This window comes from Panthera tigris, chromosome D3 (genome assembly GCF_018350195.1).
Source record: "Panthera tigris isolate Pti1 chromosome D3, P.tigris_Pti1_mat1.1, whole genome shotgun sequence".
Lineage (NCBI taxonomy): Eukaryota > Metazoa > Chordata > Mammalia > Carnivora > Felidae > Panthera > Panthera tigris.
Genome location: NC_056671.1, coordinates 9,316,895 through 9,332,819, shown reverse-complemented (window position 1 = coordinate 9,332,819; position 15,925 = coordinate 9,316,895). Strand labels below are relative to the sequence as shown.

Genomic DNA, 15,925 nt, shown 5'->3' with positions numbered 1-15,925 from the left:
ATGAAAATGCTGGCTGAATTGATGAGATTTTCTTGAAATTATTTTTCTGAATTAAAATTAGTGTACACAGGAATTAAAACAGAATTCTAAAAAATATCCAATTGACCCCGAAGTATGCAAGAAGAACAAACAGATGGAACAAACAAAAACCAAATAGCAAAATTATAGACTTAAGTCAAATATATCATTAGTTACATTACATTGATTAGACTAAACATTTCAGTTGAGACAGAGATTATTGTATTGCACAGAAAAGCAAGACCTAGCTACACACTGTCTACAGGAGACATTCTTTATATATAAAAACATAGGGAAAGGAACACCTGGGTAGCCCAGTCGGTTAGGCGGCCAACTTGAGCTCAGGTCATGATTTAATGGTCTGTGAGTTTGAGCCCTGCGTCGGGCTCTGTGCTAACAGGTCACAGCCTGGAGCCTACTTCTGATTCTGTGTCTCTCTGACCCTCCTCCACTCACATTCTCTCTCTCTCTGTCTCTCAAAAACGAATAAATGTTAAAAAAAATTTTTTTTAAAGAAATAGCCACATTAATATCAGAGAAAGGACACTTTAAGACAAAGAGTACTACCAGAAGCAGAGGGACATTTCCAGATGATACAAGAATTAATCCATCAGGAAGATATTGCCATCATAAATGTGTACATGCCTCATAACAGGACTTCAAAATGAAAGAAAAACGATGAGAATTACAGAGAGAAACGGACAAATCCACATAGTTGAGACTATAATACCCCTTTATCAGTAACTGATGGAACGAGAACAAAAAGCAGTAAGACAAAGATCCAAGTGATACTACCAACGACTTGACCTGATGGCCATTCCCCCAATACTCAACAAGGGCAGGATACACATTCTTTTGAAGTACACACAGTACGTTCACCAAGATAAATCATATGCTGGTTCATACGATTAAGTAACGGAAATCTTAAACAGTATTTCTAAGATCTCAATGGTATTAAACTAAAAATCATTAATTTATGACATGTAGAAAAAGCTCAAATATTTGAGGGGTGCCTGGCCGGCTTGGTCAGAAGAGCATGCAGCTCTTGATCTCAGGGTTGTGAGTTTGAGCCCCACGTGAGGTGTAGATTACTTAAATAAATAAAACATTTTTTTAAAAAGCTCCAATACTTGCAAATTAAAGAACACACTTTCATATAAGCCATGGGTCAAACAAGATATTACGAGGGAAATTAGAAAATATTTTAAACTGTAATAACAATAAAAAATACAACATGTCAAAATTTGTGAGATACAGAAGTACTTAGAAAGTAATGTATAACTTTAAATACTTGTAAAAAGACTTTAAGTCAGTTACACTATGAAGGAAAAAATAAGCCCAGAGTAAGTAGATGGAAAGGAATAAAGATAGAACAGAAATAAATGAGACAGGGGCGCCTGGGTGGCTCAGTCGGTTAAGCGTCCGACTTTGGCTCAGGTCACGATCTCGCGGTCCGTGAGTTCAAGCCCCGCGTCGGGCTCTGTGCTGACTGCTCAGAGCCTGGAGCCTGTTTCAGATTCTGTGTCTCCCTCTCTCTCTGACCCTCCCCCGTTCATGCTCTGTCTCTCTCTGTCTCAAAAATAAATAAACGTTAAAAAAAATTAAAAAAAAAAAAGAAAGAAACGAGACAGAAAACAGAAAGATTTAATAAAGTGAAACACTCTTCTTTGAAAACAGTTGATAAATCCCTAAATAGACTAATGAAAGAAAGAACAAATTATCACTCAATATCATGAAAAAGAGGGAAAATCACTACAGATCCTATATACATTAAAAGGATAATAAAAGAATATCATGAACAATAAATTTGATAGATTAGACAAATGGACAAATTCCTTGCAAATTATGACTTACCAAAACTAAAACAGGATGAAAGAAAATATCTGAATAACCCAATATTTATAAATTGAATCCATAATCAAAAAACCTTTTCCTAAAAACTCCAGTCCCTGATGGGTTTACTGGTAAATTCTATGAATCACTTAAGGAAGAAATTTTTTCATGTTTTAAATAGAAAAATACTCAGTCTTTTTTTTTTATTAAAAAAATTTTGTTTAACGTTTATTTATTATTGAGAGACAGAGAGACACAGAGCGTGAGCAGGGGAGGGGTAGAGAGAGGGGGAGACATAGAATCTGAAGTAGGCTCCAAGCTCTGAGCTGTCAGCACAGAGCCTGATATGGGGCTCGAACTCACAAACTGCGAGATCATGACCTGAGCCGAAGTCGGTCGCTCAACCAACTGAGCCACCCAGGCGCCCCAATAATTACTCAGTCTTATCACCAGTAACTGGCTCCTGCTTTTTGCCTGCCTGGTGTCCTTTCCTTGCTTCAAGTTCTGATAACATACCTGGACTTTCCTTTAGGAAACAGCTCTCCCCCACCGTCAGTCCACATGGTCTGGGTGGGACTGATGCAAACCCTGGTTCCAAGGATGGGCACAAGACCCAGATTTGGCCAATCTGAATACTGCATCCTCCTGACCCCAGACAACACATTGGGCCAATGAGTCAAATCTCAGGAGGTACGCTGGAACATTCACTGAGGTTACGGAGGAAAGAAGAGTGGAGAGATGAAGAGAGAGAAAATGAGTGAGTCCCAGTGCCGTTATATGGGCCCTTGGATCTGGTTATGCCTGAAAGATTTAAATTGTGACGTCAATAAATTTTACTCCTCTTCCTTTTTTAAAAAAGAAGACTTAAGTCAGTCTAGGTGGGTTTCTGTTGCTTACAGTTGAGGAACAGAAACATGCTAGTCCAACATGACCATGGTAAATAATGTTGTGTTTTTTTCTAATATTTTTGTTTCAGTGCACAAGTCTTTAAAAAAAAAAAAAAAATAGGAGGTGCCTGGCTGGCTCAGCTGGTACAGTGTGTGACTCTTGATCTTGGGGTTGTGGGTTTGAGCCCCAGGTTGGGTGCAAAGATTACTTAAAAATAAAATCTTTAAAAAACAAAACAAGAAAACAGGATAGAACTATAGGTGGCTTCTATCTGTTTTATCACGTTAAAATTTTATCATGGCATTTTTGTGTCAGGCATATTATTGGCTACACTAATAGCACAATCATTAAAGCTGGGCTGTGAAATCCTACTGCCTCCCAGGTATGATGCCCACCTCCGTCACTCACAGCTAGTTGTGTGTCCCTGGAAACACCGCTTAACCTCTTTAATCCTCGCTTCTCTCACCTATAAAATGGGGATCATAATAGTAACATATCATGAGTTGTTGTGAGAATGCTTTGGGTTAACAATACATCCAAAACATTTATTGCAGTGCCTGGCACATACTAAACGCTCAGTAAATGTCAGCTATTACTATTATTGTTGTTATGGCAACAAGTAGATAGACCAAGGTTTAATCATCTCCTGATTATTGTACCTTTTGGGTGTTTGCAATTTTTTATTAAAACAACATTGTGGTGACCATATTACTGCATAAAGCTGTTTTCCCTATTTAGAATTATTTTTTAAAGAGACATTCCTCTAACTGGAATTGTTAGATCTCAAAGTGTGACTACAATGAGGTTTTTAATAAATTGTATCATGCTGTTTTCCAAAATTCCCAAAGTTGTTCAGATTTACCTTTGGCATTTTAATGTTTTTTTGAGAGAAAGAGTGTGAGCAGGGGAGGGGCAGAGAGGGAAAGAGAGAGACACACACACACACACACACAGAATCTGAAGCAGGCTCCAGGCCCTGAGCTGTCAGCACAGAGCCCAACACAGGGTTAGAACTCACAAACTATGAGAGCATGACCTGAGCCAAAGTCAGATGCTTAACTGACTAAGTCACCCAGGTGCCCCTACATTTAGCATTTTTTTTTAACATTTATTTTTGAGACAGAGAGAGAGCATGAACGGGGGGAGGGTCAGAAAGAGAGGGAGACACAGAATCTGAAACAGGCTCCACGCTCTGACCTGTCAGCACAGAGCCTGACGCGGGGCTCGAACTCGTGAACCACGAGATCATGACCTGAGCCGAAGTCGGCCACTTAACCAACTGAGCCACCCAGGCGCCCCCCCCCCCCCACATTTAGCATTTTATAAGCAGATACTATATTACATTTCATCTTCAAATGCCCATTTTATTCCTTTACTAAAATGGAAATTCTCTGCATTCCTGGATTTTTGGAATGTCACCACAGCCCTCCAGAATTCCTCAGTACCCCTGGGAATGGTCAGAGTTCACAAGCAGGATGCATGAGAATAGAGTGGGGGTTTCACACGTTTAGGGTTTCTTTCCTCTAAATACAAACCTGCTACTATGTGGGTACATATATAAATGTTCAGAAATAGCTACAGGTTTTCTCCTCTGATGACCCCCTAAAGCTTCGTCATTCTCAGTCACCATTGCCTGCAATACTTGGAGAAGTCAGATTCTAGGAACTAAAAAGTCCAAAGAAGAAAGAGTAAATAGTGAGAACAAGAAGGGACCAAGAGCCAAAGTCACATTTTCCTTACTACTCTGCAACATTCCTTCTACAGAACATAATGGGCTGGAAGGAAGAAGGAAGCAGAGGAAGAGAAAGGCTTCCAGGAAAGTAAGCCCCGCTCTGGAGACCATCCAGAATTTTCATCTCAGTTTCAAAGAATTTGGAGCTAGGTTTTTTTTCAACCTGCTATGTTTAAATTTTCCTATTTTCAAAAGAAACTATTTTATTTGGGATGGGCTGTAATGCAACCCATTATTATTTTACAGATTTTATTATGGAAAATTTCAGACATCTATGAGTAGAGATTCATGAAACAAACCCCCATGTAGCCAATTTCAACAACTACCAACTCAATGCCATGCTTGTTTTGGCCTCAGCCCCACTGATACACTGTTTATAAGACTAAAGGTCTTGGGGCGCCTGGGTGGCTCAGTCGGTTAAGCGTCCGACTTCAGCTCAGGTCACGATCTCACGGTCCGTGAGTTCGAGCCCCGCGTCGGGCTCTGGGCTGATGGCTCAGAGCCTGGAGCCTGCTTCTGATTCTGTGTCTCCCTCTCTCTCTGCCCCTCCCCTGTTCATGCTCTGTCTCTCTCTGTCTCAAAAATAAATAAACGTTAAAAAAAATTAAAAAAAAAAAAAAAGACTAAAGGTCTTAGTCTTTAAGACTAAAAGGTGAGACTAATGAGTATTCCAATAATGCTTTTTCCACCAGAGGTTCCAAAAAGGTCTAGTTTCCTACAGGTTTAGGTACAGAAAAGAGAAGACAAACTTCTGAATAAAATTAGGTTACATGTTCTTATTTGAGATAATTTTGGAAATTCATACTTGCGGTTTTAAATGTCTCAAGGCAGTCTGATGGAGAGCTGACTTGTCAGCTCAGGGCTGAGCTGCGGAGGATGGAGGGGAGCACACCCCAGCTCTGAGAAGTTACCTGAACTCCCTCTCCACTGCATGGGAGGATGGAAGGAGTGTCCCCGGGGGCTTCTTCCGCAGAACCAGCTGGTGGTTAGCTAGCCTGATGTAGTAGGTTGGATTTGACTGCCCATGATCAAACTGAAGGAGTTCCACTGGGCCTGCAAGTTTGAAAACAAAGATAACGACAGTGGTTCAGAAGGATAGAGCTGGGCATTCCTGCTCTCTAACAAGTACCGCATTTGGGATGCAGGACATTCTGATTAGGGATGCACCTCCGACTTGGGCACCAGAAGTGATGGAGGCCCAGGCCTACTGTGCCAGCCCAGGTCCACTACAGTGTGGCAAAGGCCACTCCATTTACACCACAATCATCTTCACTTTGTGCAGGTGTCCAGTTTTGTCCTTCTTGCCAACTCCCGCTCCACGAAGAAAAGCTTTTCAGTTCTGTTTATCAACCACAAGCACGGTCATGGCAACCCACCATGCTGAAATGGAATGCTTTAAGCCTGAGGATGAAAAGCGCCCTTGTGCATCCCTCAGTCCACACTCGGCCAAACCACGCCTGAGACTGGCGTGACGGCCGGGAGGAGCTTCCGCGGAGGCCTGTAGCTTGAGCTGAAGTGCTTCCCTGAGACGCTCTCTCCCACCCCAAGGGGCTCAAATCCGTGGCTCCCGCTCAGGAACATCCTAATTAACCTTCAGCTTCATAACGAGACTGAACTCTGGACACAGATTCGTTTCACATGGTCAGAAGAGCAAGAAACTGGCATTTGCCTGAGTTAGCTGGAGCTGGCCGGCTCAGAAGGGGCCCCTCAGCTTTGCAGAGGCCCTGAGAACAATCCAATCTCTGGAAAACATAAGTGGAGCTCCACGCAAAAAGTCTTCAAGGATTAAATGGGTCAGGCAAAACTTTATCACCAGGTGGAAATGTCTTCCAAGGCCCCCGAGGCACGTATTTTTCTGAGAGAGGAATATGAAGAATCAAAGAGGGGCCTTTGAAGGGATGGAGGCAACTTGTCACACTGTAAATTTATGCAGCTTCTTAAGTCACCTCCACAAAACAGGCTGTCATCTCAAAACATTTAGACTCAAACACCCCTGGGCACGTACACAGTCTCCAGATCCCAGGCGATCCCTGCCACACCACCGTCTCGGGTGGAAGAGAGGGTGAGTGTACTTTTGGGGTTCATGCTTTTCCCCAAGCAAAACTGAAAGCTGCACTCAGATCCACTGAGCTCCATGGCTGTTTTCCTCACCACACAGCCTCTGTCTCCAGCATATTCCACTAGGGTTTGAAAGTGAGAACCAGACTGAAGCCTAGCCTTGAAAGAGTTGGCAAAAAACAGAACTTTAAATACCTGTGCTTTGGGTCCCCAGTAAGTCTTTGAGGTACTTCTCCAAGGAACCTCGTGGAATGTCCATTGTCTTTCTCATGGGGCAAGTGTTTGGAACAATCATTCTCAACGTAAAACCCAAACAGGTTTCTAATTCCTTTACCGCAGTTTCTGGGTCATCAACCTGGTTTCAAAGAGAAGACTGAACATGTACCACCAGTCAACCCTGACCTGGCCTCCTGTCTGTTCTCTAAAAGGGCAGTTTTTTAGAGGAAAATATCGAAGAAGTCACGTTTCTGAGCAAGGACTTTGGAGGCCAAGATATTCAGCTAATGAGGAAGCTGTATAAAGACTTTGCTCTTGCCATTTAATTCTTAACCACACTAAACTTTCTTATTGGCTGGGAAGAGTGCCAGTTAAGAGTCCACGATGCTCCTTCGTGCCAGGAGGGCATGATACTGTGCTGCAGCATCAACCCTGTCCCTATGGCCCATCAGCTTCATAATGGAAACGCAAACACAGGAAGCTGGACAGAGACGTCCTCTCAGGTGGCTTCTTGTGCTTCACAGCCATGACCCGGGTGGTCCGTGTGGCTGGTAGCTGCCGGCTCCCTACCCAGAACAGTGTCACAGGGACAGCCTAGCTGCCATCCCAAATGTCTTAAGCCTGCCATTCACCTCCTTGCATAATTCTTTTCTCAAACTGCCTTCTTAGTGTCTGTCTTACTTCCTTTCAAAAATAGAGTGGCTTGTCATGTAAATATCCTAAAATTAATAAAAAAGAAGACCACAGCAACATGGGGGAAAACCACTAAACACAACTATGATTGTTAACAGGACAAGCTTAGAAATGCTGATGCTAGTGCCTAGAGCACAGCAGGGGTTCAAAAAATAGTGATCATTACCTGTATGGTGTGAATGCCAAGGCTGGCAGCCGCTTTTAGATTCGGTCCAAGATCATCAAGAAAGATGGACTCAGAAGGCGGCAGGCCAAGCCGCTCCAAGCACAGCTTGTATATCCTGGGGTCTGGCTTACAGACACCTTCTAGGCAGGACTCCACGACCTGAGCGAGGGACGGGGATGAGAGATGAGTGTCCCTAAAAGGTGGTGCTCCCACATGCATACTGGCATATTTTTTAAAAGAATAATAGGAAGACCGTTGAGATTTGTTATAATAAGTAACTTCAGAGTGTTACGATATAAAATGATGTTGCTTTTTAAAGTTGGAGATATGGTAATACCGGGTTACTAGCTGGGGGCAAGCTCAGAAAACCAAAGTTCTGGTTCAGAAACAGCGACCTTGCGCACACAGCGAAGCCACAATGGGCCTCAGTGTCATCGTCGGCAAAGTGGGGATGCTAATAGCTATCTTACCTATCTTAGCGGTTGCTGAGAAAATTAAATGAAATTGAGTGGTTCCAAAATGATGTTAGCATTTTGCTAATGTTAAATATTGTGGCTACACAGAAGAGCTGTAGATTTCTACTTCACCATTTTTTCAGAAAGAAGGGAGGGGCACCTGGGTGGCTCAGTCAGTTGAGTGCCCGACTTCGGCTCAAGTCATGATCTCATGGTTGGTTCGTGGGTTTGAGCCCCACATCGGGCTCTCTGCTGTCGGTGCAGATCCTACTTTGGATCCTCTGTCTCCCTCTCTGCCCATCCCCAGCTCGTGCTCTCTCTCTCCCTCTCTCAAAAATAAACATTAAAAAAATTTTTTTTAAAAAAAAGAAGGCGGCACTGTTTACTAACTACAAAAGGCACATGACCTTAATGTCTGTATTTCAGAAATTAAAAAGCAGAACAGCCATCCTCAACTTATAAAAATCCCATGGGAGAACAGACCCCAAAGAGACTGTTCATGGCAAAGTACTATTCCTTTCACGCAAAGAGCTTCCTGTGTCCTGACAACTTCACTTCCACTGTGTATCTGGTCTGGAAATGCAGTGGGGGGTGGAGAGTGGGGGGTGGGTATGCTTCAGAGGGTCCAGATGAAACCCTGCAAAACCAGACCCAGTGCCAGGCAACCTCTGATCCATCAACCTGCAGGTCCTCTTACACTGTCCCCAGGGCTTAATCTCCTATAAAGTGGGCCTAAAACAGCCACAGAAGCTTATAACTGACACCCTCTGGTCTGCCCTGAGAATAGAACTCAATCCACGCTCACTCCAGGAAGGACTCAGGCTCTCCAAAACCAAGGACAAACCCTTCCCTCTAGTCTACATTTGCATTATTCAGGGTTGGGTGAGAACTGCCCTTTCAGGAAAATAAATATCCTAAATAAATTGGACCACTCTATTTAATCTTCCTTGTCTCTAAAGGAGCCGAATGAACTAAAAAAGACAAGCTCCGTGTAAAGAAAACATCAGTAGTGGGTACCAGAGAAGCTGGGTGTTTCAGACACAGACCAGTGTCCACACTGCGGGAGAACAACACAGCTGTGCTGGCTGAGACAGACAGAGGGGGTGGTGAGCCCAGTGAGCCAAGTTCTCACAAGCAGGCATCTCTCCTGAGGGACTATGTTGAGGGTCACTGTATTGGGGAAGTGAAAAAATTCTCCAGATTTAAGTTTGATAAGATCCCCGGCCTTCTCTTTCTGTTCTATTTTGCAAGTTGAAAAAGTCCTGGAGATGTAGTTCTTAACAATGTGAATATACTTAACGCTACTGAACTGAACACTTAAACATGGTTATGATGGTAAATTTTATGTTATGTGGGTTTTTACAATAAAAAAATGTAAAAATATTTTTAATTGAAAAAAATTAGATGGAAAAACATTTTGAAGCCGAGACAGATTCCTATAATACTGGTTTAAGAGTTCAGCCTCTAATGTTGACAGAGAAAACATCTATGTATGTGTGTGTGCGTGTGCTTTAGAGAACAAAAATCTAAACCCTTGCCCTTGATGAAATGTTTTTAAAACTCCAGGTCTTCTGCAGACCTAAGATACGAAAACCCATCAGAAAACTCTTGGAAAGCACATGCCAAAGTGCCTGTGAAGTCTGAATAAACAAGTCCATTTTTTTTTTTTTAAAGAAACTCATAGGTCTTTTAAATTGTAGCTTCATTTGAAGGGCTGAACGTGAGCCTGGACAATTTAATTTGTCTAGATGAAGATATCATTCCTATAGCTGCATTGCACTCTGAAAATAACCAAAACGTACTGAATACTAACCATGTGCCAGGACCATGCAGAGAGCTTTGCATGCATAATTCTGTGGGATGCACGCTGCGACCCTACAACAAAGAAATTGCTATTCCCGAATTACAGAGGAAGAAACTGAGGTTCAAGGAAGCAAAGCCACCGCCCGTGATCACCTGGCTAGCAAGCTGCATAGACAGGATTGAATCTGGCTGAAGTCCCGGAGCACTCGGAGGGGAGGGGGCTTGGAAGAGCGCTGTTTGTGTCCCACGGGGAAAACAACAATCAAAGCAGGTGGGGAGCTAGACAAGGTGTACAGAGGGGACAGGACTCTATCTCTGACAGGCTTTCTATAAGAAGGAAGGAGGACGTGGGAGGTGAAAACAGCACTAGGCTGAGAGGTTCATTTCCAACATTTGCCCTCTGAATTTCCACCTGTCAATTTTACTAGCTTTTATGTTCTAAAATAGCACTATCCAACAGAACTTTTCAGAATGATGGAAACGCTGTATATGCTGTCCGGTATAGTAGCCACTAGCCGCACGTGGTGAGTGAGCACCTGAAATGTAGCAGGTGCGTACTCTGCGGGGCAAGGATCGTGTCTGTCACATTTGCCACAGTATCCCTTCACGTGTAGTCAGTGGCCAGCGCGCAGTAACTGCTCAGTAAGAATCTACTTTCTAACTGAAGTTTAAGCAAGTCAGCTACGAATAATTCATATCTGTCCCAGGATGATAATCTATTTCTCTCTTGGGGAAATGGGGAATCGTTTATAGGAGTAACCTCCTGGCACAGAAGACCATCTTTCACTCAGTATGTTCTCAGGGCAGTTTGATGGTCTAGCACTGGGCTATCCAATATAGTAACCACCAGCCATATGTGATTATTTACATTTAAACTAATAAAAATGAAATAAAATTCAGTTGTTAGTGACACCAGCCACATTTCAAGGGCTTAATGGCCATATGTGACTAGAAACAACCATATTGGGGGCACCTGGGTGGCTTGGTCGGTTAAGCGTCCGACTTCGGCTCAGGTCACGATCTCGCGGTCGGTGGGTTCGAGCCCCGCGTCGGGCTCTGTGCTGACAGCTCAGAGCCTGGAGCCTGTTTCAGATTCTGTGTCTCCCTCTCTCTCTGACCCTCCCCCGTTCATGCTCTGTCTCTCTCTGTCTCAAAAATAAATAAACGTTAAAAAAAATTAAAAAAAAAAAAAAAAGGAAAGAAACAACCATATTGGACATTTCCATTACTGCAGTAAGTTTTATTGGATAGCACTGGTCTCAGGATTAATGCCACAGAAATAAAGGGCAACATCACTGGTCTTTTTTTTTTTCTTTTTAAAAAATATTTACTTAAGTTATCTCTACACCCAATCTGGGACTCAAACTCACGATCCTGGGATCAAGAGTTGTACACTCTGCTGACTGAGCCACCTAGACACCCCAACATGGTTGGTCTTTGAAGAGATAAGGTCAAAGGTCCCTTTAGATGTGAGGGCTGACGGAAGTTTGTGAGTTATGTGACGAATAAGGTTCAAACCCAGAACATGAAAGAGTCTCTAAAGCTGAGGTTTCAACCAGTTATCAAAGACCATAAATGCTGGACCTTGCTGAGAGCTCAGAGATGTTTTAGAAGTCCTCTTTTCATCCTGTTAGGTCTAAATCTAATTTAGTCAAGTTAGACTGACTAAAGAAACCCATTCACTCAAGACCTGCTACGAGGCAGTGTTTAATGATGCATCCTAAAGCAAGGACAGAGACTCTGTTTCGATAGTTTTGGATTACTTCAAGCTTACCACATCAAACTGTTTCCGGTCCAGGGGCAAAAAGCTTTTCCCGTTGGGAAGATAAAAATTATTGCTCAAGACTGCAGTCCGAAGGCCTTTTGCCCGAATTTGAGTTATGGCCTCAGTCATCACTGGGAACTGCTTTGCCACTTGCTCACTGGTCAGCAGGGAGAAAAAGGAGCCCACAGGTACGGAGGTCTTTGACTAAAAATGGGGGAGGGGAAAGGAGAGGCAGCAATAATTAAGAGTAGGAGGAACAGCCTATGACCAACAGAGAAAAACACGGCTTCCTGTCTTCCTACTGCTACCTTGTTTGATTTGCTACCTAAAGGAATTGTCCCTCAGCCCCGGTGCAGAACTTCACATACAAGGTTGTAAAAAGTAACTTCAGGTGACAGTGGTGAGGGAATGGAGCTATTTATATCAATAGTCCAGTTAAATTAATTCTTTATTTCAGTCATGGATTGGCGATTTTACTTATTTATTTTTAAATGTTTACGTATTTGTTTTTGAGAGAGAGAGAGAGAGAGAGGGCGCGTGCACAAGTGGGGTGGGGGTGGGGGGCAGAGAGAGACACACACACAGAATTTGAAGTAGGCTCCCAGGCTCTGAACTGTCAGCACAGAGCCCAGTGTGGGGCTCAAACCCACAAACTGTGAGATCATAACCTGAGCTGAGATCCAGAGTTAGATGTTTGACTGAGCCACCCAGGCACCCCATGGATTGGCAATTTTAAAGAATATCAGAATATCCAAGGACAACTCAAGCTAAAAGTATATTAAGCAGGTATCCTTTCATTCTTTTTAAAAAATTTATTTATTTTGAGACAGAGAGAGCACACACACGCAGAGGGAGAATCCCAAGTAAGCTCTGCACTGTCAGCACAGAGCTCAATGCAGGGCTCGAACTCATGAACTGTGAGATCATGACCTGAGCTGAAATAGAGTGAAACACTTAACCGACTGAGCCACCCAGACGCCCCTATAATTTAATTCTTAATGATCCAGAAGACATGTAATGATTTCGTATTGTGAACTTCAGCTTCTGACCCATTTGTCATTTTTAAATTCAATCTACGTGGGTTTTGGAAACTGTTACCATATTTCAAACATTTGCAAAGGCAGGTCTGCTCTTTTATACAAACACACACATACACACTATGGAACAGCTTTCTTGAGATACAATTCACATACCACACAATTCACCCATAAACTGTACAATTCAAAATTTTTAATATATTCACAGTTGTGTAACCATCACCACAATCAATTTTAGAACATTTTCATCACCTTGAAAAGAAACTCCATATATATTGGCAGTCATGTTCCATTCTACCCCCCATTCCCAATACTCTCAGTCCTAGAAAATCACTAATCTAAGTTTCTATTTCTATTGATTTCCCTGTCCTAGACATTTCATATCAATGGAATCATACATTATGTGGTCTTCTTGACTGACTTCTTTCTTTCACTTAGCACAAAGTTTTATATACCTATTTGAAATTGTGGTAAAATATATGTAACATAGGGGCAGTTGGGTGACTCAGTCAATTAAGCATCCAACATTGGCTTAGGTCATAATCTCGGGGTGCAGTTCAAACCCTGTGTCAGGCTGTGTACTGACAGCTCAGAGCCTGGAGCCTGCTTCGGATTCTGTATCTCCCTCTCTCTCTGCCCCTCCCCTGCTCATGCTCTGTCTCTGTCTCTCTCTCTCAAACACAAAAAAATAATAAAATCTTTAAAAAAAAAACATACATCACATACAATGTACTATTTCGACCACTTTAAGTGTGCAGTTGAGCGGCATTATGTACATTCATTTAAAGATTTTTTTTAATGTTTATTTTTGAAAAAGAGACACAGAGCATGAGTGGGGGAGGCACATACTTTTAGATATATGTAGTTAAAGTTCAGTACCTGGGGATGGAAGAAATGCATTAAAAACTTAAAAATGGCGGGGCACCTGGGTGGCTCAGTCGGTTAAGCGTCCCGACTTTGGCTCAGGTCATCATCTCATGGCTTGTAAGTTCAAGCTCCACATCGAGCTCTCTGCTGTCAGCACACAGCCTGCTTTGGATCCTCAGGCCCCCTCCTTTTGTGCCCCTGCCTTGCTTGTTCTCTTTCTCTCTCTCCCAAATGAATGAATTTAAAAAGTTTTTTTAATTCAAATGGATTATTAGGTTTTCACTTATTTGCAGTTTAACCAACTTAATAGCTGAGTATTGCACCCAAACTCTAGGCAGAAAGAATATGTAAATTCAAGTATGTTTATCACTCACGATTTCAGAGCAAAGTCTCCCAAATTGCTGTAAGAAATCCTCTGTTGTTATCTCTCCCCTCATAAATTTCATCCAGGGCCCCTTTTCACCACCTGAGATAAAGGCCTGCAGTATAGTTCCAGGAGGGATATCATTTTGTAGCTCCCATTCTATAGGAATTAAAATTTGCAATGAGTGAAATACATTCAGAGATGGCTGGGGTTTGGAAAGCTCAGGGGAATTACCACCAGTCCCTGTGACGCTGCTGTGGTGCCAGGGGGGGATTCTCACGGGAATTAGGAGAAACTGAGGAAACGCAAAATCTCAGCCTTAGACCCCAAGGCAACAGTGATATGGAGGGGACACTGCTGTTAAGCATCAGGTCCTTACCCTCTACTTGACATGACTCTGGACGCTGCATTATGCATTTTCTTCCCTGCTCTCATCAGCTGCCTCATGTACCTCAGGTCGCTCATACACTCCTGGCACGTGGTAAGAAAACACAAGCGTAATAAGCCACGTTCGGACAGCACACCAAAACAGGCCCTTCATTTTGTAAACTGGAGTCATCCTCTGTGGCACCAGAACTGCTACGCTGAAACGTTCACTTGGGGGATGCGGTCTTTGCGGAATAAAGAAGAAATTTTCCTTTTTTTTTTTTAATGTTTATTTTTATTCTTGAGGGGTGGAAGGAGAGTGCGAGCAAGGGGCAGAGACAGAGAGAGAATCCCAGGCAGGCTCCACACTGTCAGCACAGAGCCCGACACAGGGCTCGAACTCATGAACAGTAAGATCATGACCTGAGCCAAAATCAAGAGTTGGATGCTCAACCAACTGAGCCACCCAAGCGCCCCTCTTTTTTTTTTTTAAGCTTATTTATTTTGAGAGACAGAGAGAGTGTAAGAGGGGGAGGGGCAGAGAGAGAGAGAGAGAGAGACAGAGAGAGAGAGAGAGAGAGAGAGAGAGAGAGAGAGAGAATCTTAACCAGGCTCCACACTGTAAGCATAGAGCCCAACGTAGGGCTGGAACTCATGAACCCGTAAGATCATGACCTGAGCCAAAATCAAGAGTTGGATGCTCAACCAACTGAGCCACCCAGGCGCCCCTAAAGACGATTTCTATCCATAAGAAGTTCAGGCAGTGAATGGATCAGCATTTGTGTGTACGGGGAGTCTTTGGACAGAGGCTGCTTTTTCTTGTACCAGGTTGTGTGTTTTCTTTCTAAAATATAGCTGCTATGGGGCAAATATATATGTAGCAATCATAAGTATTTCTACGACATAATATACTTTACACATTTATTTTGTTTTGATAAAGTAGGGCCTGTGCATTGAAAATATTTGACAATATATAAAGTATAAAAAAGAAAGTTAAATGACAAGCAATCTCCCTTAGAAATAATCAATGTTACTAATTTGATACATGTTCTTTGAGAATAGCAAGACTTAAAGCTCAATCCAAATAATCCTACTTATTTGAGAACTAAAATGTGTAACATTTTTTATGGTCTCAGAATTGGCAAGCATGTAAGGAAACTGGCACTCTTGTAGACTGTTGATGGGAGTGGAAAGAAGAACCACCTCTATGGAGAGCAAAATTTTAAATATACGTTTGATGTAGTAATTCCACTTCTAGGAATTTCTCCCACATATATATTTATAAAAGTCAGCAAAGATTATGAACAAGGCTGTTTGTGCAGAATTGCTCATGATAAAAAGAACGAGGAATTTAAACACATGTCAGTAAATCGCTTGTTACATCAACTTTGATACATCCATAGAATGGAATACCACACAGGTGTATAAACTAGACCAAGGATATGCAAAATACGGCCTGGGAACCAAATCTGTCTCCTATCTGCTTTTGTATTCATGTACTACTGTCTATCACTGTTTTCTTGCTCCAACAGGAGAATTAAGCAATTGTGACAGATTGTGTGGCTTGCAGAGCCTACTTAGCCCTTTATAGAAAAAGCTTGCTACCTGAAACACACCTTGATAAAGGATGAACTGACCTGGGAACATGCTAGACAGGGACACTC

The 15,925-nt window shown here is 42.5% G+C and overlaps 2 protein-coding genes across 3 annotated transcripts in view; one reads left to right on the top strand and one right to left on the bottom strand.

Annotated features, from left to right (window-relative positions):
• The window catches only part of LOC102949574 (BRCA1 associated protein), a 105,942-nt gene that overhangs the window by 53,031 nt on the left and 36,986 nt on the right, over positions 1-15,925 (top strand). The gene's annotated exons all lie outside the window — the stretch shown is intronic.
• Positions 1-15,925, bottom strand: part of ACAD10 (acyl-CoA dehydrogenase family member 10) — a 42,289-nt gene that overhangs the window by 18,616 nt on the left and 7,748 nt on the right. The window contains exons 3-7 of the mRNA XM_042961684.1: positions 13,906-14,054; positions 11,637-11,831; positions 7,605-7,763; positions 6,725-6,884; positions 5,383-5,524 (exon numbers count right to left, since the gene is read on the bottom strand). Coding sequence (XP_042817618.1) covers positions 5,383-5,524; positions 6,725-6,884; positions 7,605-7,763; positions 11,637-11,831; positions 13,906-14,054 — 805 coding nt within the window. The remainder of the gene's footprint in view (positions 1-5,382; positions 5,525-6,724; positions 6,885-7,604; positions 7,764-11,636; positions 11,832-13,905; positions 14,055-15,925) is intronic.